At 44.4% G+C, this 26083-nt stretch overlaps 1 protein-coding gene across 1 annotated transcript in view; it reads left to right on the top strand.

The window, feature by feature from the left end:
- LOC126249453 (nose resistant to fluoxetine protein 6-like) overlaps positions 1 to 26083 on the top strand; it is an 82471-nt gene that overhangs the window by 19030 nt on the left and 37358 nt on the right. The window contains exons 6-9 of the mRNA XM_049951106.1: positions 4814 to 4945; positions 5531 to 5696; positions 11737 to 11816; positions 23290 to 23385. Coding sequence (XP_049807063.1) covers positions 4814 to 4945; positions 5531 to 5696; positions 11737 to 11816; positions 23290 to 23385 — 474 coding nt within the window. The remainder of the gene's footprint in view (positions 1 to 4813; positions 4946 to 5530; positions 5697 to 11736; positions 11817 to 23289; positions 23386 to 26083) is intronic.

Genomic DNA, 26083 nt, shown 5'->3' with positions numbered 1-26083 from the left:
CAACCACCAGTTCTAGTGAAACGCCAGGAAATCGTTAAATAAACGTCGACCGAAGATTCCGAGGCAGAAGCCAATACGAAATTTTATTGGCACCAAGTAATCAAGTAACCAGTGAGGTCAAACATTTTCAATTATTCGTTCTGGAGATAGAGGGAAACATTCTTGCACGTATCATATTCAGGTTCTTGTGCAGAAACTAAGTGCTGCTATCTTTACTCTGACACTGACACGAATATGATGGTGTGCTCTCATAATTCAGTTCTTTTATATCGTATGGCTTACCTCTATGCATTCACAATGAATATTCTTATCCCAGAAAGAGACAATATGAACGATGTGAAATGTGTATTCGTGTTGTTAATGCAGGGCGTTGTTCAAACGTCTCGGAATTTAAACTTTGCTATTCCTGAACAATTCCTTCCTCGTAGTTAATAGCACTCGCTAAAAATGGAGTGACAACTTAACTCAGTCAAGACTGGAAAAAAAAGACTTGGATAACATTTCTTTAACCACTGCACAGAAAGATGTGCATTATTCATTATCAACAGGATTCTACTGTGGTGTCACCGCCAGACACCACACTTGCTAAGTGGTAGCTTTAAATCGGCCGCGGTCCATTAGTACATGTCGGACCCGCGTGTCGCCACTGACAGTGATCGCAGACCGAGCGCCACAAGGATGGATTAAAGTTAAGTATTCCAGGAGCTACGTACTTTTCTTTATAGCATTCATTACGTATCCTGTTTCAGACCTATCTACTAGCCTGCGTGAGTTAACGCGTGCCTTTCGGCTACTTCCGAGTGGCGTGGCTGTCTTGTTACGCCACAACATCTACCATTCTAAGAAAACTGAAAGATTAGAAGTGATAACCCCAGAGTTTGAAATGCAAGTTGAAAAGTTTCCTTGTCTGTTATGTACAAGTTCCCTTGCGCTGTAATGTATTATTTATTGCATTCACGTCGGGCCTTCTGATCTATTAGTAAAGTCCATGCCTGGAAACCACGAAGTCGAGGGCTCGAATCTCGATCGAACCACGGTCCGAGCTTGTGCTCCGTCTCTACTGACATTGATATGTTAGACCCGACTCTTCCGTTTTTCGTTTCCCCGGTAAGATTACTGGTGTAGTTTCGGACTAGCAAGTCGTTGAAATGGCGTCCAATTGAAACACTTGCATCAGACTGTTTGGCTACAAGAAATTATTATTATTGTATGCACTATTGTAAATATTTTTGTGTTTTTGTTCAATTTTTATATTATTCTTTTCTGGTTTTTAAAGTTTCTTAACATTTATTTGTGAGTTATGTATTGATTCGTTACGTGATCAATTAGATTTGGGTCGCATGGTCTTACGGAACCTGCTGAGTAAGTTTAACGATGTGTTACGAATATTCTTACTGGATCTTCATGGGCCTACGAGGCAGGAGACTATTCTTCACTCTTATATCCACGTTGAAAGAAAACTCCAGGTGTTATGCATGTAAAATTAAATTTCTTTTTCGGACAATGCAAGTTGAGATTCTTCATCATTTCTGTGGCTTTATTTGATATGGAACTGACTACACTCTTAACAAATTGAGTTACAGATCGTTGCTGTCATGGACAGACACAGAGACACAGACAGAGAGAGAGAGAGAGAGAGAGAGAGAGAGAGAGAGAGCGAGAGAGAGAGAGAGGGGGGGGGGGGGGGGTTCCTGGCGCCATCCCTTTCGCCAATGGAATAATTCGACCCCATGTGTGACTGGAATGTCATTAGATTTTATACTGGTGGTAGATCGCACGACGGATAAGACACACGATATCAGTACATTTGATTGTGGCCAAATCGTGGATGCCCGATGGATGCGATGTCAGAGATCGTCCAGTTACTAGGTTTTCTACAAGACGCCGTGTTGAGAGTGTACAATGTACACCTCAATTCGGGAAAAACCACTGCCACCAGTCAACTGCTGTGAGCAACATTGTCTAGAAGACAGGGCTCGCCACAGCCTAGTGAGATTTTTATCGTTGTATAAACGTGATACGACGGTGTTAGCCACCCGCTAACTCAGTCCTGGATAACTCTGTCCAAAAAGCAGCGATAACATCCACAACCTCTCTACCGCTATTGGGTACAGAAGCTACCAGTACAGAAGCTACGAGCCCATTGGTGCTTCTCTGCTCACTCCACGTCACAGAACACAGAGATTAACACGGGTGCGGGAACACTGCCATTGGCCGATTGAAGCTTGCAAAGAGGTTACCTACCCTGATGAATCGGGTGCATCCTGATACATGCCGACTGCAAGGAATGAGAAGACAAAAACCTCGGAATCTTGTGTTTGGAATACACTGCTGGTCACTGAAATTTCAGCATCAAGGAGATGGCATGCAACAGACGTGAAATTAGTACCAAGTGTACTACATATTTGAATGTGCAAGTAGTTAGCACTTCAGCGCAGTCGCACCAAAAATAGGCGGGAGTAACGCCATCTACATTCTGCACATAAAGAAAGGCTATGCTGAAGTTTTCTCACTCAGAAATCACATTCAGCTGCTGATTTTTTTGTGAGAAAATTGTGTTATATCTGATGTAAGACGAAGAAATGTCTAGCAGTCCGTGTCGGGATTCAACAGCGGCAGGATCGTGGCCTCTGGAGATTGCCGTTTACTGTTCCGTGATACTGCTGCTAGCGTTAGTCAGGATCCCATGACAGTCATGTGAACATAGAAACAATAGATTCGCGAGAGCCATATTCGATGTATCGCAGGATCTCAGCGAGCCTGTGGGTCTAGAGCCCGAGAGGACAGACATATTGTTCGCTCGGCCGTGCAGGATTGTACAGCCAAGTCAAGTGCTTTGAGTCAAGAAATGGGCTTGTTCGCACCATGACAAGTGCCCACAATGACTGAGCGACGATGTATGGAGCACCAAAGACTGTCAACACAGGTACCATTGTTGCTGCTTCCATTGACGTGACAGCAGAGAAAGGGGCGCTGACAGTGGTACACCCAACGACTACTCTGAACACATGAGAGGCACCACGTCCTGTTCTCAGACGAATTACGGCTCTGTGTGCAGCATCACAATGGGCGTATCTGTGTTCCTAGGTCCCCAGGAGAACTAACGCTGTCAGATTTCATTTGTCATCGCCATACGTGCCCACCACCTGGAGTGATAGTACAGGTGTCATTAGATACTCGGCATGATCACTTCTGGTTCGCAAAGCTTGTAGTTTGGACAGCAGGCTTTACATTTCTGCGTGTTAATGTCGGTGACTGTGTTCTATAAGGACAAACTTCTTGTTGGCCGCTCTGTTCTTGCCCACCTCGGTACAAAGTATTTTCGACCGTTTCCCTGGCCAACACGTTCTCCTGATCTCTAACCCACTGAAAACATCTGGTCATGGGTTACCGAGAGACTGGCATGCCAGTCATTACTCTGGAAAAGATTTGAAGTGTCACTGAATGACGTACCCGTATCTGTGATCCAACCTCTGTTCGACACGTTCCACAACTGGACTAAGGCCGTTGTTCCTGACAGAGGTGACACTGTGTGTAATAAATTTTTCACTTTGTGTATACCCAAACTACCTAAGAATTTAATCACATTTTCTTCTCATAACTGACCATTCGTTATTTGCTATTCTTCATGGTAATAGAATTTTAAATTTTGGCAGATGGGTGACACTGCAGCGAGAAGTGTGCAGTACAGCCAAAAACCGAACGCAAGCTGATTATCGTGCCAGTTCAAATGGCTCTGAGCACTATGCGACTTAACTTCTGGGGTCATCAGTCCCCTAGAACTTAGAACTAATTAAACCTAACTAACCTACGGACATCACACACATCCATGCCCGAGGCAGGATTCGAACCTGCGACCGGAGCGGTCGCTCGGCTCCAGACTGTAGCGCCTAGAACCGCACGGCCACTACGGCCGGCTATCGTGCCAGTGTGTGTTGAAATTCGAACAGATTGCCATGATCTCTCTTGTTTTGAGAGATGGTGAATTATCGCGTGGAGACGTTTCAATGAGTGTCTAATCACGACAAGACTAATCCGTAAAATAACAGATAGAACACAGTGGGCTTTAATGTGAATCTTATGTTAATATATGGGGGATGTACATGCTCGTACGTACGTCCTTCCCACTTAACCAGAGAAGTATCTCTTATTTGAAAGCTGCACTGATAGAAGTCTTGCTTGGTTGCCATGAACTACTGCTGTCCCCTCAACAAAGCCACGAACTTTTCCGTTCCCCACCTTCTGCAAAAATGAGCTACTGGTCTATCTCTAACGACTTCACAAAAACGTGTTCAGCGCACGCCTGAAACATGATCAGTGTCTCTCCATCACTATTCATATTTCTACCAGGAAAAGAAAGAACATTCCATCAGCACACGGTAAGTTTGAGGCTGTTCACTGGTGCCGGCCGAAGTGGCCGTGCGGTTCTAGCGCTGCAGTCTGGAGCTGCGAGACCGCTACGGTCGCAGGTTCGAATCCTGCCTCGGGCATGGATGTGTGTGATGTCCTTTGGTTGGTTAGGTTTAACTAGTTCTAAGTTCTAGCGGACTAATGACCTCAGAAGTTGAGTCCCATAGTGCTCAGAGCCATTTGAACCATTTGTTCACTGGTGAAAACCACTCACTGGGCAATCCATTTTCAAAGATTCCTATCACTTACTAATAACGTTATTAAATCTGGGTTAAACCTCAGTTGCGACTGCAACTGCGGGTGCACTTTATATCGGAATAAATGCAATGAAAAATGTTTGTAGAAACAGTCATTTAACTCCAGTTGCAACAACAAAAATTTAATAGTTTCTTTTCTTTTTCAGTGGTCTGCTGGTAACTTTCTTATTCCTCAGGTCAGCCGCTTCCAAAGACAATGAAACCAAGACGAGGGCTCCAGCCACTATAAAATCAGGAGTGCTGCAATTTTTCAAGCTCGTATTCTATCGTTTCATTAGGTAAGGGAAGGCTACGCCAACAATAGGTTAAAAATATTTCCACTGTTTTCACTTTGTCTTGAAACAAACTTCTCTGAATTTTAATAACCGTGCACGCACAATAGCACACATTTCAAAAGCAAATAGCAACCTGATAACCTAATCACCATTCAAATGCGAAAGAGCCTTTACACGTGCTGAATAAAGATCGTGGGAGTCAAAAAACGGAAACCAAAACAGTATTTGTAGAATCGACATTGAAGTGTTTACATGATCAACGAGAAATGATATTGACAAAAAGGTTCATTGTGTACTTTAGTGTCCGACATGCTATTTTACGAGGCAGCAAGGGCGCAGAGAGGAACACGTGCAGATTTCTTTTCCAGGCGACGGAAGTTGGTTCCTCCTCTCAGTTCTCAGAATTCTTTATGAAAAATCTACTTAAATTTTGATGCTACTTTCACTGTCATTGTCTTAAAACGATTTATTTCTACCTTGGGGCACAATATTCTAGTTCTGCGTCTTTCTGTTAATGTATTTCAATGATTTTTGATTTTGTTTCGTACTAGTCTTTACAATTAATACGCTTTTTCTTTATTATGGCAGGTTAACTCCGGTGTACCTTTATGTGTTAGGCTTGGTAGAACTGAGTATGAAGTGGCTGAATAACAAATCAGTATTTGAGCCCAACGTGTTCGACCACATTAATTGTGAAAACTTCTGGTGGCGCAACGCTCTTTATATAAACAGCTTATTCCCCAGGAAAGAAATGGTAAGTACTACCCGTGTAACTTTCCTTAATGTATCTCAGCCGCAGCTATTTTTTTTTTCTCCATTATGGCCAACGAGGGACAATGTCCAAATTCCAAATCCTTGCTATTTTTTTAAATCTAATATCCTTACGTCTTTTCACCGCGTTTCGTTTTCCTTTCCTCAGACCACCTGGTGCCTGTTTTCTTCGCACTTATATCTTAGAATCCTTCAAATTTTAACATTTTCTTCCTTCTTTCTGTTGCTTCTTCTTTTTCGTATTGTTTATTTTTAAATCCTATTTAACCTCTCGAATCTCTCTTGTTAACTTATTGTACGAAGATCTACTCTAAGACTTGTGTTGTTAACCTAGTGTCGTTCATTATTTATAAATAGTGGCACACTTACTTTTCAAAACTTATTTATTCGTATACAGGGCGAGTCACTAACTATTGTCACCTGGAATAACTCCGAAAGTATGATAGTAGCTGAAAAGTTTTTGGGACAAATGTTGCATGGAAAAACGGGGGCCATAATATGACATTGGTTTTTTGTTGCTAGGTGGGGTCGTGTTGGAGATATGAAGGTCAACTCTGTTTATTTTTTTATGGGATGCTATAGTTTGGTACTTATTTTCTGATAGCGGTTATCGAGACAAATCCAGTGATGTGTAACAGTAAGGTCTTTGAAGATCAACGAAGGTCAAAAAGATGGCATGAACGTCCATTTAGAGAAGGTGTTCGAAGTTATGACCATTGGTATCAATGTAGTGCTGCAATCTTCTTATCCTGTATTGAGTGGTATTCCTTATCACTTCGGCACGTATCGAAGCACATGCTCTTACAATATTCTCTCTCGTATATCGTGCAAATAGTAAATATTCGCCACATACGACTTATCCATCCAACGTGCCATTGACAAATAAGCACCATTCGACGGTTTCGCAATACAACACTTATAGGAACTAGTATCGTCGAATAAAACGAATGTGAATGATGTATTCCTTCGAAGAACAAGTCGATATACTTCTCATTTACGGAGAATGCCAACGAAATTCAGTGAGAGCTAGAGACTTATACGCTGAAAGATATCCTCAACGTACTCACCCTACACGTCGTACATTTAAATATGTGTATGATAAATTGAGAACAACTGGATCTTTAACGCATCGGAAACATACCCGGCAAAGGAAAGTTACTAACGAATAAACGGAAATTAGTACTTTTGCCACTGTGGTTCGAGATCCTTGTGTTAGTTCGCGTCAAATCGCAAGGGAATCTGGCACGAACCAGAGTAGTGTTGTTCGTGTTCTGCATCGCCATAAATATCATCCTTACCATACCAGTTTCCACCAAGGATTAACTGGTACGGATTGTATGCGTCGCATTGAATTCTGCCGATGGGCTCAACTTCAGATTCACAGGGATGACACATTACTTAATTTGATTTTATTTACTGACGAGGCTACATTCACGAAACATGGAAATGTTAATTTGCATAACCTGCATTATTGGGCGTCTGAAAATCCATGTTGGCTGCGGCAAGTTGCACACCAAAAACCGTGGTCGGTGAATGTATAGAGTGGGATTCTGGAGGACGGAATTATAGGCACCTATTTCATCGAAGGAAATCTTAATGGTAGGAAGTACACCAAATTCCTGCAGGAAACATTATATATGTTATTGGAAGAAATACCTTTTTGGAACAAGGAACAGAATGTGGTATCAACACGATAGGTGTCTGGCACATTTTTTGCTAATGGCTAGAAATGATTTGCAGAGACAAACCCCAAATCGTTGGATTGGACGCGGAGGAAATGTGTCGTGGCCGGCTCGTTCGCCAGACTTGACGTCTCTGGATTTTTTCTTATGGGGATTCGTAAAAGACATTGTTTATAAAGATGTTCCAACTACACCTGAAGTAAAGCGACAGAGAATTGTCAGAACAAGTGCTTCGATAAGTGCTGATGTGATAAAGAATACCACTCAATCCATGATAAAAAGATTTCAGCACTGCATTGGTACCAATGGTCATCACTTCGAACACCTTCTGTAAATGGGCGTTCATGCCACCTTTTTGACCTTGTTGACCTTCAAAGACCTTACTGTTACACATCATTGGATTTGTCTCGATAGCCGCTATCAGAAAATAATACCAAACTATAGCATCCCAAGTACCAAACTATAGCATCCCAATCAAAGTTGACCTACATATCTCTGAAGCGATCCCACCCAGCAACAAAAATTCAACGTCATATTACGGTCCCCGTGGTCCCATGTAACTTTTGTCCCACAAACTTCTCAGCTTCTATCATACTATCGGAGTTATTCTTGGTGGTAATACTTACGGACTCACCCTGTATAGTTTCGTAATGTCGCTTAAGAGTTGGATTCGCAAAATATAGGCCATTTCGGACGCCACTGCTAATTTTATCGTGCTGTGAACTTCCTCCCAGCCGTTTTCTTCTCACACATTATTTGCAATCACATACGTCCTTATCAGCATTTCATATGCAGTACTGATAGTCCCGTGCTGAAGAAACATTTTCAGACCAGTCTATGAGGAGATCATAATCGTCACAAGAAATACTCGTAGCGAGTAGGTTGCTCTTCCAATTATTTGAGAGTCCGGTGTTTACCGTACAGACATATGCAAGAGGTACTCAATTTTCCGCAATTGTGACAGTTGGTTCCAGGTTGGTCTCAGTACTTCGTTTTCTACGCTACCTCTCATCAATTGCTAGTTTTTGCCTGTTTCCTCCAAAAAGAAGTTTCCCGCGGTGGACTACTGATCTGTAGGATGTACGGTCAAGGGCAGAGATCTCCCAGTTGTTAACATTAATATGACGCCTCTCCATGTTAGCCTTAATTGCATCCTTAAATCGTTTTCTCTGACCTCCCACACAGCCGTTGCCCACAGGTAGCTCAGAGTAAAACACTTGTTAGGAAATGTGATCACTGAGCATGCAGACTACATGTCCTGCTATTCGCAACTGGCATCTTAAAACCATCGCTCGTGTACTGATTGTGTATGCCTCCTCAAGTAGGTTAATATTTGTGTGTCTGTCTTGCCATGTTACATCCAGAATCCCCTCAGGCATCTCTAGTTATATTGTCCCAGTATTTAAGATGCCATCTGTAACATGTCCAGGATTCAGATCCATAAATCAGTGTGGGAATTACAACTGAAAATTATACGAGGATCTTTGTTGCAACATTAAGGTCATGATTTTCAAACACTAGGGATCATAATATGCAAAAGGGCTCTCCAGCACGGTTAATTCAGCACTGAATTTCCGAATCATTAGATGCACTTGATGAGAATATGCTGCCAAGATAAAGAAATGTGTTAACTACTTGAAGACTCACTCTTCCGATGGTGACACTGGTATTTCCCATTTCTCCCGACATGGAAAATGATGAAGAATCTGTGTTTTAGTGATATTCAGTGTGAGACTAATTTTTATGCATGCTGTGGAGAAGGCATTCAGGATTAATCCTAGTTCTAAATCGTGGTAAGTTAAAACTGCGTTGTCATCAGCGTACCGTAACTCAGCTGCAGAAAGTTTCAGGACCCTTGCTTTTAGACGGCTCAAATTAAAGTTTCCCATACATCTTGTAAGTTAATTGTATTCCTGCAAGAATATCATCTACAATTGACTGTATAACCGCAACAACATGGTAAGAAAACAGTGTAGGAACAATCATACATCTTTGCTGAATAACGGCACTGATATGGAATGGCTCACCAAAAATTCATTGCCAATGACAGGTCCTATCCTATCTGTGTAGAGCGATTACAAGGTGGCAATAAATTTCTGTGGGAAACCACACAGAGCTGAAATTTTCCATAAAGATTCACAGTTTATTGATTCACATCCCTTAATGAGGTCAATAAAGGTCGTGCAAAGAGGTATATTTTGTTCCTTGCATTTCGTATGGAGCTGGACGATATAACGATGAGCTTGCGAGTGCAAACATCGGTAGTGACCACATCAACATGAAATATCTGTAACAGTTATTACGTATTAAATAATATCGTAGGGATTTCAGGATGATGTTAGGCTTCAGTTGCGGGGGTTAGACAAAAATATGGAAACACCACAAGAAATACATCCTGCAGATGTTAGCCAAGCCTTCAGGTTGCGCTTGACCATCACCTGCGCAATGTCCTCAGTACATTGAAAGTGTCAGTCGTGATCAGAATATTGTTCTGTGTAGTTGTGAGTGCATTATATCGGCGCTCACTAAATTCGAACGTGGGCAAATTATTGCTGCTCGAATGGTGGGTGCTTTCGTAAACAAGGTAGCCGAAGTGTTTGGTGTTTGAAGAGGCACAGTATCGAAGATCTGTACCGCATAGAAGAGAAAGGGGAGGAAGACATCATGCGCTAACTCACAACGTGGACGAAAGTGTGTGTTGAGTAATAGTAACAGACGGTCATTGAAGAGGACTATACAGAAAAATAAGAGGACGTCAGCTGCAAAAGTCACTGCAGAATTGAATGTCGCACTCGCGAACCCTGTCAGCACCAAATCAACAAAAAATGGTTCAAATGGCTCTAAGCACTATGGGACTTAACAGCTGAGGTCATCAGTCCTCTAGACTTAGAACTACTTAAACCTAACTAACCTAAGGAGATCACACATATTCATGCCCCAGGCAGGATTCGAACCTGCGACCGCAGCAGCAGCGCGGTTCCGGACTGAAGCACCAAGAAGTGCTCGGCCACAGCGACCGGCACCAAAACAACACGAAGGGAGCTACACTAGCAAGGAACTGCAGCGCGAGGTGGAAGTCCAAAATCACACATCAGTGATGAAATGCCCGATTCAGGAAAACGTGGTGTCGAAGCCATAAAACATGCACTACGAAGAAATGGAAGAAAGTCATATGGTTGGATGACTTCTTTTTCACAATGTTTCCAACTTCTGGCAGTGTGTACGACACAAGAGTGAAACATGGCGGAGGTTGGGTGATGTTTTGAGCGGTGTTATCGTGGTATTACATAGGCCCCATGAGAACTCTGCAAGGTTGCCTTACTCCGAAGGATTATGTGAACATTTTGACTGATCAGATCCATCCCAAAGTTCAGTATTTGTTCTCCAATGGTGATGCTATGTTCCAAGACGTCAGGCCTCTTGTTCACACAGCTTGCGGGGTTTTGTGAGCGCGAGGATGAATTGTCGCATCTGTCCTGGCCACCAGTCATCAAATCAGGATCCTATACAGTCTTTGTGGTCTACTTTGGAGAGAAAGATGCGTGGCCGCTACCCATCTCCATAATGGTTATCTAAACTTGTCACTATTTTGCAGAAAAATGATATAAGATCCCCTTAAAAACCGCACAGGACCTGTATTTATCCATTCCGAGACTACTGGAAGCTGTTTTGAATGCCAACGGGTTTCTTACACCGTATCTGGCATGGTAATGTATTGTGTTCTTGGTATTTCCATATTTTTGTCTAGCCCCTGTATACATGCTTGTTGATTGTCAAAAAACTAAGAAGGTGTCCTTCGTTTTAATAGTGGTTTAATTTTATTTTTGACACATTGTTATTTGTGAATACGTACTAATGCTGATAATCATTCATAATGCTAACGCAGAGCTAAAATTACCTATGTAAATATGGTTTGTAGAACCACTGGCAAATTTCCCAGTAATTTTAATAAATTTAAATAAAATCTAATTTTAATTTTTAATTTTAATAAAAATTTTATAATTTTAATTTTAATAAAAATTTTAATAAAAGTAAAATTTTAATAAAAATTCACCAAAATATTTTATACACCTATATGTTAGAAGTTAAAAATTGAATTATCTCATGTTCATTTACTTAACAGAGTTAGCTTTCATGTGTTGCATCTAATACCTAATAACAAAGCTGTCTCTTTACATCAAATTAATTTACCCTGGTTTAATCTGTAGGTATGCCATGCTTCCTATCAGTCCAAAGGACAAATTAAATTATCCGTAGAGGCATTTCAGATTAATAGTATTTAGTTAACACACTCCTAATTTGAGAATCAGATTATCAAATGCTATGTTCTCATTATTTCAGTGTATGCTGTGGAGCTGGTACATGGCAAATGACACACAGTTTTATGTACTTGGAATTTTATTACTTCTCATATCTACCAGGTAAGTTCAGAAAGAAAACATCTCCTACACAGGTACTGTTTTAAGTATAAACGCATGCGCATTACTGTGTGTGTGTGTGTGTGTGTGTGTGTGTCATAATTTCTTATTCAGTTGTTCTATTTATTGGCCCTAATATCCCTCTCATGTAAAAAGTGTACGAATGTGTGGTGTCTGCTCTTTAGGTCATGTCCGAAAGAACAGACACCACTTATTCGTATAGTTGTTTCACCTAGGTGGGCAATGGACCCACCTTCTTCAGTGTGGATGCACAAGTACGACCGACCTCCTACGGAAATCTCAGAGCAGCGAGCATGGAGGAAATGGACAGGGACTACGTATAGGTGGCGATTAGTGGGAATGTGTGTCGCCATGAGGCGTGCCAAGATTGTCCGTGAAGTTGCGATAACACTGTGTCCCGGATGGCGCAGTGGTTAACGCACCTGTCTAGTCAACAAGAGATACCGGGTTCGAATAACGATCTGGTACACATTTTCACTCGTCGCCGCTGATTCCGCGTAATGTCCTGATGCAGCTGACATCAGTAAGCCCTTCCCTTTCCCCCCCGTCCAACTTCAATTTACATGAAAAGTTATAATTGTTGCCGTACTGTCTTAATTATTTAACACGTTATTCGTGAAGCAATATATTCCGTAGCCTATGGTATCAGTCCCCCCATGAACCATGGACCTTGCCGTCGGTGAGGTGGCATCCGTGCCTCAGCGATATAGATAGCTGTACCGTAGGTGCAACCACAACGGACAGGTATCTGTTGATAGGTCAGACAAACTTGTGGTTCCTGAAGAGGGGCAGCAGCGTTTGATTAGTTGCAGGGGCAACAGTCTGGATGATTGACTGATCGGGTCTGGTAACATCAACCATAACGGCGGTGGTGTTCTGGTACTGCAGACGACCGAGGGCACACAGCTCAACTGTAAGGTTAAACGATGATCACGTCCTCTTGGATAAAATATTCCGGACCTAAAACAGTCCCCCATTAGGATCTCCTGGCAGGTACTACGCAGGAGGATGTCGTCATCAGGAGAAAAAAAAAAAAACTAGCGCCCAAAGGATCGGAGCGTGGAATGTTAGATCCTTTAATCGGGCGGGTAGACTAGAAAACTGTAAAGGGAAATGGATAGGTTGATGTTACATGTAGTGGGAATCAGTGAAGGTAGGTGCCAGGAGGAACAGGACTTCTGATCAGGTGAATACAAGTTTGTAGGGTAATGCAGGAGTGGGTTTAAAAAAATAGGAATGTGAGTAAGCTACTATGAACACTAAGTAAACGCATTACCGTAGCCGCGATAGACACGAAGCCCACGCCTACCACAGCATTACAAGTTTATATGCCAACTAGCTCCGGAGATGATGAAGAGACTGAAGAAATGTATGATGAGATAAAAGAAATTATTCAGATAGTTAAAGCAGACGAAACTTTAATTGTGATGGGGGACTGGAATTCGATAGCAGGAAGAGGTAGAGAAGGAAAAATAGTGGGTGCATATGGACTGGGGGAATGAAATGAAAGAGGATGCCGGCTGGTAGGATTTTGCACAAGGCATAATTTAATTATCGCTAACACTTGGTTTAAGAATCGTAAACTGGAGTAGTATACGTGGAAGAGACGTAGAGACACCGGAAGGTTTCAGATTGATTATATAATGGTAAGACAGAGATTTAGGAACAATATTTTAAATTGTAAGGTATTTCCAGGGGCAGATGTGGACTCGGACCACAATTTATTGGTTATGATCTGTAGATCAAAATTGAATAAACTGGGGAAATGTAGGAAATTATAGAGATGGGGCCTGGATAAGTTGAAAGAACCAAAGGTTGAGAGTTTCAGAGGAAGGATTAGGGGACGGTTGACTAGAACAGGTCAAAGGAATACAGTAAAAGACGAGTGGGTAGCCTTGAGAGATGAAATAGTGAAAGCAGCAGAGGACCAAATAGCTAAAATGACAAGGCCTAATAGAAATCCTTGGATTGCACAAGAGATACTGAATTTAATTGATGAAAGGAGAAAATACAAAAATGTAGCAAATAAAGCAGGCTAAAAGGAATAGAGACGTTTAGAAAATGACACTTACAAGAAGTGCAAATTGGCTAAGCAGAAATGGCTAGAGGACAAATGTAAAGGCCGACCGGAGTGGCCGAGCGGTTCTAGGCGCTACAGTCTGGAGCAGCGCGACCGCTACGGTCGCAGGTTCGAATCCTGCCTCGGGCATGGATGTGTGTGATGTCCTTAGGTTAGTTAGGTTTAAGTAGTTCTAAGTTCTAGGGGACTGATGACCTCAGAAGTTAAGTCCCATAGTGCTCAGAACCATTTTTTGACAAATGTAAGGATTTAGAACCATATTTCACCAGGGGAAACATAGATACCGCCTATATAAAAATTAAAGAGGCCTTTGGAGAAAAGAGAAGCATTTGTATGAATAAAGAGATCAGATGGAAAACTAGTTCTAAACAAAGAAGGAAAAGCTGAAAGGTGTAAGGGATATGTAGAGGGTCTATACATGCGAGATGAACTTTTAGCTCCGGACACTGCGAGAGGGCTGTACAAGCAATGATCACACGCACGGCACAGCGGACACACCAGGAACCGCGGTGTTGGCCGTCGAATGGCGCTAGCTGCGCAGCATTTGTGCACCGCCGCCGTCAGTGTCAGCCAGTTTGCCGTGGCATACGGAGCTCCATCGCAGTCTTTAACACTGGTAGCATGCCGCGACAGCGTGGACGTGAACCGTATGTGCAGTTGACGGACTTTGAGCGAGGGCGTATAGTGGGCATGCGGGAGGCCGGGTGGACGTACCGCCGAATTGCTCAACACGTGGGGCGTGAGGTCTCCACAGTACATCGATGTTGTCGCCAGTGGTCGGCGGAAGGTGCACGTGCCCGTCGACCTGGGACCGGACCGCAGCGACGCACGGATGCACGCCAAGACCGTAGGATCCTACGCAGTGCCGTAGGGGACCGCACCGCCACTTCCCAGCAAATTAGGGACACTGTTGCTCCTGGGGTATCGGCGAGGACCATTCGCAACCGTCTCCATGAAGCTGGGCTACGGTCCCGCACACCGTTAGGCCGTCTTCCGCTCACGCCCCAACATCGTGCAGCCCGCCTCCAGTGGTGTCGCGACAGGCGTGAATGGAGGGACGAATGGAGACGTGTCGTCTTCAGCGATGAGAGTCGCTTCTGCCTTGGTGCCAATGATGGTCGTATGCGTGTTTGGCGCCGTGCAGGTGAGCGCCACAATCAGGACTGCATACGACCGAGGCACACAGGGCCAACACCCGGCATCATGGTGTGGGGAGCGATCTCCTACACTGGCCGTACACCACTGGTGATCGTCGAGGGGACACTGAATAGTGCACGGTACATCCAAACCGTCATCGAACCCATCGTTCTACCATTCCTAGACCGGCAAGGGAACTTGCTGTTCCAACAGGACAATGCACGTCCGCATGTATCCCGTGCCACCCAACGTGCTCTAGAAGGTGTAAGTCAACTACCCTGGCCAGCAAGATCTCCGGATCTGTCCCCCATTGAGCATGTTTGGGACTGGATGAAGCGTCGTCTCACGCGGTCTGCACGACCAGCACGAACGCTGGTCCAACTGAGGCGCCAGGTGGAAATGGCATGGCAAGCCGTTCCACAGGACTACATCCAGCATCTCTACGATCGTCTCCATGGGAGAATAGCAGCCCGCATTGCTCCGAAAGGTGGATATACACTGTACTAGTGCCGACATTGTGCATGCTCTGTTGCCTGTGTCTATGTGCCTGTGGTTCTGTCAGTGTGATCATGTGATGTATCTGACCCCAGGAATGTGTCAATAAAGCTTCCCCTTCCTGGGACAATGAATTCACGGTGTTCTTATTTCAATTTCCAGGAGTGTAGAAAAGAAGATGGTCGCAGATGAAGATCAGATAGGAGATATGATATTAAGAGAAGAATGTTGACAGGGCTTTGAAAGATATATGTCGAAACAAGGGGCCAGAAGTATACGATAGTCTTTGGAGAGCCAACAATGACAAAACTTTTCCATCTAGTGTGCAAGATGTGTGAGACAGGCGAGATACCGTCAGAACTCAAGAAGAATGTAATAATTGCAATTAAAAAAAACTGTTTTTGACAGTCGTGAAAATTACCGAACTATCATTTTAATAAGTCATTGTTGCAAAATACTAACACGAATTCTTTACAGTATCCTGTCTCAGGGTATATTAGTTTAGATTTCAGAGGAAGTTAGAACATGTGAGGCAATGCTGACCCTAGGGCATTATTTTAGAATATAGGTTAAGGAAAGGCAAACGTACGGTTATAGCGTTTGTAGACTTAGAGAAAGCTTTTGACAATCTTGACTGTAATAATCTCTTTGAAATTCTGACGGTAGCAGGCCTAAAATACAGAGGGCAAAATGCTATCTACAACTTTTACAGACACCAGACGGCAGTTATAGGGGTCGAGGAGCATAAACGGCAGCAGTGGCTGCTATTTCTTTGCAACTTCTGAATCAGGAAATAACTTACTTTTAGTCTTGACTTGAATAGCTGTGGTGATGTTTAATTCCCTGATATACAGATGTAACTTCAGAGGAAGTAAATAAATTTTCTTCTTGTGAATATTTTTTCACAAAAAATCTAGAAACTAATGGCTTCGCAATCTTGTTTTTCAGACATAACTTATGCTTTTTTTAGCATTCCGAATGCACAATTCCCTTCGTATTTCACTTAAACATCGGTTCTTCATACTTTACATTCAGCGATGAAGTCATCTCGTTTTTTTAAAAAACAAGCACTAATCGGAGGATCGTTCAAACAAGTTTCGTCAAAGCTTGTATGATAGTTCTTGACTTTTCCCTTTCTCGGTGGTGTCTGCGTTTGGCTTTCTGAACCCGACGTAATGCTTCACTAAGAATATAACAGCAATAATATTTAAACGTTAATGCTTACAATACAAAATGCGTTCAGCTTCAGCCACATCTGGTCAATAATTAATTACACGATCAAGGTAGAGGGAGATGCAGAATTACTATCGATTCAGAACTGCCAACCGAGAAACTCGCGTACGCGTCTCATACCAATCAGTGGCAATGGTGTAAATTTCATATGGGAGAGTGCACGTTGGGGGCAATGGGATTCAGGTGACGGTGACGTGCAATGTTCCAAATGATTTCGAAATGCCCTGAGGGAACTTCGGGACCAGCCGCCAAGACAAACTCAGTGAACTGTGGGTATTTTTTTGGCGCGGCCGACGGCTACGCGATGAAAAAATTCGGAAGATTTTAGTTGCATTCCTGGAGCTGAGAGATTTTAAAAAATAATCGCTTTTTTCAGGAGAATCCCGGAAATGCGGAAGGTTGGTACCAGTAGCAGCATACAGTGTCGCTCCAGCCTACTGCACTCGGAGCTTGTCCGGTATAGCACTTAAGTACACTCCTGGAAATTGAAATAAGAACACCGTGAATTCATTGTCCCAGGAAGGGGAAACTTTATTGACACATTCCTGGGGTCAGATACATCACATGATCACACTGACAGAACCACAGGCACATAGACACAGGCAACAGAGCATGCACAATGTCGGCACTAGTACAGTGTATATCTACCTTTCGCAGCAATGCAGGCTGCTATTCTCCCATGGAGACGATCGTAGAGATGCTGGATGTAGTCCTGTGGAAGGGCTTGCCATGCCATTTCCACCTGGCGCCTCAGTTGGACCAGCGTTCGTGCCGGACGTGCAGACCGCGTGAGACGACGCTTCATCCAGTCCCAAACATGCTCAATGGGGGACAGATACGGAGATCTTGCTGGCCAGGGTAGTTGACTTACACCTTTTAGAGCACGTTGGGTGGCACGGGATACATGCGGACGTGCATTGTCCTGTTGGAACAGCAAGTTCCCTTGCCGGTCTAGGAATGGTAGAACGATGGGTTCGATGACGGTTTGGATGTACCGTGCACTATTCAGTGTCCCCTCGACGATCACCAGTGGTGTACGGCCAGTGTGGGAAGGAGATCGCTCCCCACACCATGATGCCGGGTGTTGGCCCTGTGTGCCTCGGTCGTATGCAGTCCTGATTGTGGCGCTCACCTGCACGGCGCCAAACACGCATACGACCATCATTGGCACCAAGGCAGAGGCGACTCTCATCGCTGAAGCCGACACGTCTCCATTCGTCCCTCCATTCACGCCTGTCGCGACACCACTGGAGGCGGGCTGCACGATGTTGGGGCGTGAGCGGAAGACGGCCTAACGGTGTGCGGGACCGTAGCCCAGCTTCATGGAGACGGTTGCGAATGGTCCTCGCCGATACCCCAGGAGCAACAGTGTCCCTAATTTGCTGGGAAGTGGCGGTGCGGTCCCCTACGGCACTGCGTAGGATCCTACGGTCTTGGCGTGCATCCGTGCGTCGCTGCGGTCCGGTCCCAGGTCGACGGGCACGTGCACCTTCCGCCGACCACTGGCGACAACATCGATGTACTGTGGAGACCTCACGCCCCACGTGTTGAGCAATTCGGCGGTACGTCCACCCGGCCTCCCGCATGCCCACTATACGCCCTCGCTCAAAGTCCGTCAACTGCACATACGGTTCACGTCCACGCTGTCGCGGCATGCTACCAGTGTTAAAGACTGCGATGGAGCTCCGTATGCCACGGCAAACTGGCTGACACTGACGGCGGCGGTGCACAAATGCTGCGCAGCTAGCGCCATTCGACGGCCAACACCGCGGTTCCTGGTGTGTCCGCTGTGCCGTGCGTGTGATCATTGCTTGTACAGCCCTCTCGCAGTGTCCGGAGCAAGTATGGTGGGTCTGACACACCGGTGTCAATGTGTTCTTTTTTCCATTTCCAGGAGTGTATTTAGACTACCAGGATGTAGCGACCGCAGTACTATCTAATACATATGTGGCCATCGCAGTGAGACAGATTGAAGCAAATCGGAGCTGACGCAAGGGCGTACGCGTTCCCGTTTCAGCCTGCAACATACGACGTAAATCATCGATACAAACATATCCACACACGTGGCATTGCTCCAGCACTGAATTATCACTATGCACATAGCTGTACTGTCCGTTGCAGCAATGCAGGCAAGAGTGTGGTTATCCCTTGCTTTTTTTACCTTGACTGACTGGCACCTGCTCGTCGCTGATATCCTTCAAGTTATGGATTCCACATCTGCATCACTGTGGTGGTGGTATATCCATTACGAACCAGAAGTCAACATACACTAAACCTGTTTCCCAGAGTCCACTTATTCTGCTCCTTTTGAACCCAGTTATTTACTGATATTGCGCGCTTTGATGTCGAAGAGGCATACTGTAACTTGATTTATACGTTTCGAGTGTGCGATCAGATATTTCCAGTCAGACAAGCGTGATCGATGCTGTATCTACGAATATGCCATGCCTCCGCAGTCAATCTCTTACACTGGATTCCAATCTACAGATCCTCCGAACTTAAATTAACTTAATTAGAATTATATTAATACCTTCAGCTGCTGACGGGCGTTGATATATATCAACGGGGACAGGAGATAAATGTGTGCCCCGACCGTGACCCGAACCTGGGATCCCCTGCTTACATAGCAGACGCTCTGTCCATCTGAGTCACGGAGGGCCTCCCGCGAGACCCACATTTTCACCTTGTATGTCCACACACTACATTCGTAGTGTCCCACCCCAACACACTCATTACTCGTGGAAGACATTCTTACCAAGTCCCGTAACAGTTTGGGGAATATGTGTGCATATGCACAGAAGAAGAAGGTCATGGCCGGTATTGCCAGAATTATATACTTATGTGGATATGGTGTCTGTTTTTTCGGACATGTCCGAAAGAACAGACACCATATCCATATAAGTATATAAATTAACTTAGGCCATCCTTTCTGGGTCTTTCAACTTTCACAAACATTAGGGAAGAAAGAAAAGTTTGTGCTGTATCAAAGTTTCTTACCTTGAACACTGAGAAAGTATTTCACGTTTTTAATAAGATTAAATTAGATATACTGTTCGATTCCCAGACCCATAGGGTATAGGATGTTGAACATGTCACAAAAACAAAAATACATAAATCATATGTACAAACGCCTGCTTCCGTAGTCGAGGCACGCCCGCGTGTGGGTGGCACTCGACGCGGAGATAAGCAGGTTCGAATCCTGGTAGTCGAAAATTGTCACTATCAGTATTTGGAGAGCAAAGGAGGAGAAGTGGGGGAATACGTTCCTGACCACCAGTCTCTGTGCCAACTTCCTGGATTAAATATCAAACCTCTCTGCAGTCTCTCATGAAGTGAGGGCATGTGATATTCTTATTAGTGATTCGTCTTTCGTATGGGGACGCTAATCTCAGCGACCCCGTTGGTGCTATTCGAGAGAAGTAGGCTATGTGCCGGCACAAGGTCTCACCCTTAGCCGGCCGCTGTGGCCGAGCGGTTCTAGGCGCTTCAGTCCGGAACTGCGCTGCTGCTACGGTCGCAGGTTCGAATCCTGCCTCGTGCATGGATGTGTGTGATGTCCTTAGGTTAGTTAGGTTTAAGTAGTTCTAAGTTGTAGGGGACTGATGACCTCAGATGTTAAGTCCCATAGTGCTTAGAGCCATTTGAACCATTTTTGGTGTCACCCTTCCTCTTCCCTTCATCCAGAACAACACATACCCAACACTACCTTGGACAAACACTCATCACAGCCATCCATACGACACTGATACACATTTGACACTTCATAATAGCTCGAAAGAAGCTACTGGCAAACCACCTCGACTAGGACTTTGCCTTGAAAGGCGATGCAGCATTCCTGCATCTTCTCTCCTACGCTCATTCCCTGAGTATGGGACTACTATACCAATGTCTCTTCCGCATGTTCTAAGAGAGATAGTTCTCAATGGTGTAGAAAAAATAAGAAACTTTGTACATCTATTCCATTTACACGTTAATTAAGAGCTTACCACACCGAGCGAGGTGGCACAGTGTTAGCACACTGGACTCGCATTCGGGAGGACGAAGGTTCAATCCCGCGTCCAACCATCCTGATTTAGGTTTTCCATGATTTCCCTAAATCGCCCCAGGCAAATGCTGGGATGGTTCCTTTCAAAGGGCACGGCCGACTTCCTTTCCTAATCCGATGAAACCGATGACCTCGCTGTTTGGTCTCTTCCCCAAAAACAACCCAACCCAAGCTTACCAAGAAATTTAAAAGTATACGTAGTGGAAGTGCATATGATAATTCTGAGCATTGTCAAGAGCAGAAACAGTTTGCGTGACTTACACAGACAAACCGCGTTACTGCACTGAGGTTAGTTGATAATACGTACATCAATTCATTCTGTTAATAATTTCACGGACTGAGTAGGAGGAGATGACTACTGAAGTCCTTTGAAATACTAACTCTTCGAAAATAGGGATTATATGTTGTAAAAAAACGCGCAGTTTAAGCTGACGTATAACGATGAACTAGAATATAAATTAAATGGTGTGCAACATAAACAGCAATATCCTATAGACGACATTTTTGTAATATAAAACGTGTACGTAAAAATGTTGCAAATATTTATTCTATTGTACACTATGTGATCAAAAGTACCCGGACACCCCCAAAAACATAAGTTTTTCATGTTAGGTGCATTGTAGTGCCACCTACTGCCATGTACTCCATATCAGCGACCTCAGTAGTCATTAGACATCGTGAGAGAGCAGAAGAGCGCTTCGCGGAACTCACGGACTTCGAACGTGGTCAAGTGATTGGGTGTCACTTGTATCATACGTTTGTACGCGAGATTTCAACACTCCTAAACATCCCTAGGTCCACTGTTTCCGATCTGATTGTGGTGTCACCGCCAGACACCACACTTGCTAGGTGGTAGCCTTTAAATCGGCCGCGGTCCGGTAGTATACGTCGGACCCGCGTGTCGCCACTATCAGCGATTGCAGACCGAGCGCCACCACACGGCAGGTCTAGAGAGACGTCCTAGCACTCGCCCCAGTTGTACAGCAGACTTTGCCAGAGATGGATCAATGACAAATACGCTCTCATTTGCCGAGACGAAAGTTAGCATAGCCTTCAGCTACGTCATTTGCTACGACCTAGCAAGGCGCCATTACCAGTTTATATTGAGATTGTAATTATGTATCATCAAGAGCGATGTTCTCCAATTATGGATTAAAGTTAAGTATTCCAAGAACTACGTTCTTTATTTTATAGACTCAACTCCTTTAACTGTTCCAGACCTCACGCCAGCCTGCGTGAGCTTAAACGCGTACATTTCGGCCTCCTCTAGCAACACGGTGTTGGCTCTTCTGCCAACACATCACTGATAGTGAAGTGGAAACGTAAAAGGACACGTGCAGCATAAAAGCGTACAGGCCGACATCGTCTGTTGCCTGACAGAGGGCGCCGACATTTGAACAGGGTCGTAATGTGTAATAGGCAGATATCTATCCAGACCATCACACAGGAATTCCAAACTGCGTCAGGATCCACTGCAAGAACAATGACAGTAAGGCAGGGTGAGAAAACTTGGATTTCTTGGTCGAGCGGCTGCTCATAAGCCACACATCACGCCAGTAAATGCCAAATTACGCCTCGCTTGGTTTAAGGAGCGTAAACATTGGACGATTGAACAGTGGAAAAACGTTGTGTGGAGTGACGAATCACTGTACACAATGTGGCGATCAGATGGCAGGGTGTGGGTATGGCTAATGCCCGGCGAACGTCGTCTGCCAACGTGTGTAGTGCCAACAGTAAAATTCGGAGGCGGTGGTGTTATTGTGTGGTCGTGTTTTTCATGGAATGGGCTTGCACCCCTCGTTGTTTTGCGTGGCATTATCACAGCACTGGCATACATTCATGTTTTAAGCACCTTCTTGCCTCTCACTGTTGAAGAGCAATTCTCGGATGGCGACTGCATCTTTCAACACGATCGAGCACCTGTTCATAATGCACGGCCTGTGGCAGAGTGGTTACACGACAATTACATCCTTGTAATGGACTGGCCTGAACAGAGTCCTGACTTGAATCCTATAGAACACCTTTGGGTTGTTTTGGAAGGCCGACTTCGTGCCAGGCCTCACCGACCGACATCGATACCTCTCCTCAGTGGGGCACACCATAAAGAATGGACTGCCATTCCCTAAGAAACCTTCTAGCACCTGGTTGAACGTATGCCTGCGAGAGTGGAAGCCGTCATCAAGGCTAAGGGTGGGCCAACACCATATTGAATTCCAGCGTTACCGGTGGAGGCCGCCACGAACTTGTAAGTAATTTTCAGCCAGGTGTCCGGATACTTTTGTTCACATAGTGTACATGTATTTATTGAATCCAAGAAAATTAATATAAAATAAAGCAAGCGCTGATTTTCGTATGTAGCAGAAATTCGAAACTCTTGTCTCTGTTTACAAATACTTGCATTAGAAGAATATAATCTTAATTAATGCAGCGAAGCAGTATGGCTGAATTAAGAATTTTTGTTTTAGGTTCTTCAGAACTGCGTGCGTAGCTTGGGCTGCCCTGCTGCTGTGTTCTTGGTCGACCACTGCGTTTATCTCGGTCCAGTACGAGTACAAAGCCAGGTACTTACCTGTCTTCTACATGTTAAAAAGATTATAGATGTTGCTCATGTTTCCTTACTTCACAAATCTTTTTATGTGACTTCCAAGAGTGATGATTTGAGGCGCGACAGTGATATGTTACCTCAATAACCTCTCTCATTTCCGGCTTCTTGTGTTCTGGAATCACAATAATTGGTCAAAATGACAAGGAAGGATGGAACATAAAATGTATGTGTGCGTCTCTTATATAAGATTGATTTGTGCAAACCGCATCGTGATCCAACCTATGGATCACGAGATACTGGATTTCGGTTTTGATTAAGCCCTGCAGTCAGATTTTGCTATACTGTACTTCAGTTTTGATTAAGCACTGCAATCAGATTTCGCTGTAGCACGTCACAGCTGAAGTTGCCCAGTCAACGAAGACCAAGAAAGGTCAATAGGGGATAATTTCGTGTAGTCACAAAGTTTTGCACAGTGATAGCAGGGAGTGTTATGAACAACAGACTAAAAACTCCTGACCTGTGGGGAGTGGCCGTGCGGAGGGGACATTTAAAGATCATTTTTTTTTTAATTCTTCTTGAATAACTCGAAAACCGCGGCTTCTAGAGAAAATATTTTCCAGTACAGTGTTAAACTACATTAACTTTCCTACGAAAAAGGTAATACTCATTTTTTTCTGTAGGAGCATTATAAGATTATTAAAAATAGTGTTTTAATGACATAAAGCCGGCCGGAGTGGCCGTGCGGTTCTAGGCGCTACAGTGTGGAACCGAGCGACCGCTACGGTCGCAGGTTCGAATCCTGCCTCGGGCATGGATGTGTGTGATGTCCTTAGGTTAGTTAGGTTTAATTAGTTCTAAGTTCTAGGCGACTGATGACCTCAGAAGTTAAGTCGCATAGTGCTCAGAGCCATTTGAACCATCGACATAAAATTGAGGTTTATTGTTAAATGAAGTGGGTTAAGAACAAATATTAAATTATGAACCACATCTAAGTGCAGTATAACTGTATTAAGGGATAAACTGTGTCCTGGACTGTGACAGCCTGAAGGGAGAACGGGAGTGGGTGGTGGTGGAGAGGATAGACGCGTGAGGTAAGGCAGGTCGCCGTATTGCGGTCATACACTTCCCTCCTCTGTAGATCTGAAGAGCGAGCAAGCGAGTCCTCAATTTCATTACTCCGCTAAAGGGTGTGGCGCGTAAATCCGGACAAATGAAACGTTTTTAAAATCAAATTTAGTAAAACAAGATACAAATGAGAATGAAAATCTTTTTACATATAAGTAGTGGTATCTTTCAAGAGTAACATTACTCGATGTAACCCCTGTCAACCGCAATGGCCGCCTCCAATCATGTCTTGAAGCGATCGCACACACTCTTTAAAACAGTGCTACCCATATTCGCCAACGCTGCTTCGATAGCGGTGTTTACAGATGCGGCATTAGGGTGGCTCATCTTATTGGTAACTCTTTCGACTACACACCAAACATAGTAGTTGAGGGGGTTCAAGTACAGGCTGCCAGAACTCCTTTGACCAGAACATGTCAACGTTATCCGAGAACCAGTGGCTAAATGGCTCGAATGAGGTCTTCCTCTACCATATGACGCGTTGTCCGCTCCTGGCATTCAATACTGACACCTGTTTCCTCAGCGATTGTCCAGAGTCCTCCGAAATCAGCGCCTGAGCCTTTTCGATGACTGCCCCAGTTCGTGACATGCGTTTCCTTGAATGAGGTTTCTCGCCAGGGTAGAAGAACCTTCCCCAGACTTCTCCGAAGCTTTGTACTTGCCCACAATATCGTAAACAGTTGATCTCGGGTACCTGAAGAATCGAACTATGAGGGTTGCCCAGAAAGAAAGAACCGCATTTTTTTCTTCAACAATTCTTTATTGAACATAATGAGAATACCACACGAAAGCATGGTGTTTCATCTACGCATCATGTTCTTCCACGTAATCTCCATCCCATTCTATGGCCCTCCTCCAGCGCGAAACAAGGGCGTGTATGCCCTGTCGGTACCAATCCTTGTCTTGGTGGCGGAGCCAGTGTTCATTGTGTGAACTTCCTTTGCTGATTGACAGATGCAGCTGTAACTGCAAGGTCGTAGCCGTCCGGGGTGGCCGAGCGGTTCTAGGCGCTACAGTCTGGAACCGCGCGACCGCTACGGTCGCGGGTTCGAATCCTGACTCGGGCATAGATGTGTGTGATGTCCTTAGGTTAGTTAGGTTTAAGTAGTTCTAAGTTCTAGGGGACTGATGACCTTAGAAGTTAAGTCCCATAGTGCTCAGAGCCATTTGAACCATTTTGAGCAAGGTCGTAATGCGTCCGTCCTCGCGAATGACAACAACAGCTCGCTACAACATGTCAGGTGTAATAGCCGTGGATGGTCTCCCCGACTGCTGCAAATCGTGGAGCTCCGCCAAACCACCTTATGATGACCTCACCCTCCAGTGACAAACTATACTTCTGTCGACAGCAGATGTTCCATAGACTTTTCACAAGCGTTTGTGAGTATTCGCCACAGTTTCTTTCTCTGCAGTGAAAAATTCAATGACGGCACGTTGCTTGTAACGTACTTCTACAGACGCCATTTTGAAACTGTCCTGCAGCTACGCTATCTGTCGAAAGTGACGGAAACTTAGCGCTCTCACTCAAGAGACTTCAAATAATATATACGTTACGTTTCGCATTCGTAGCATTGTTTTTGACTGAGAAA

Source organism: Schistocerca nitens, chromosome 3 (assembly GCF_023898315.1).
Source record: "Schistocerca nitens isolate TAMUIC-IGC-003100 chromosome 3, iqSchNite1.1, whole genome shotgun sequence".
NCBI classification, from domain to species: domain Eukaryota; kingdom Metazoa; phylum Arthropoda; class Insecta; order Orthoptera; family Acrididae; genus Schistocerca; species Schistocerca nitens.
The sequence above is the reverse complement of the archived record's forward strand: the minus strand, read 5'-3'. Positions and strand labels throughout refer to the sequence as shown.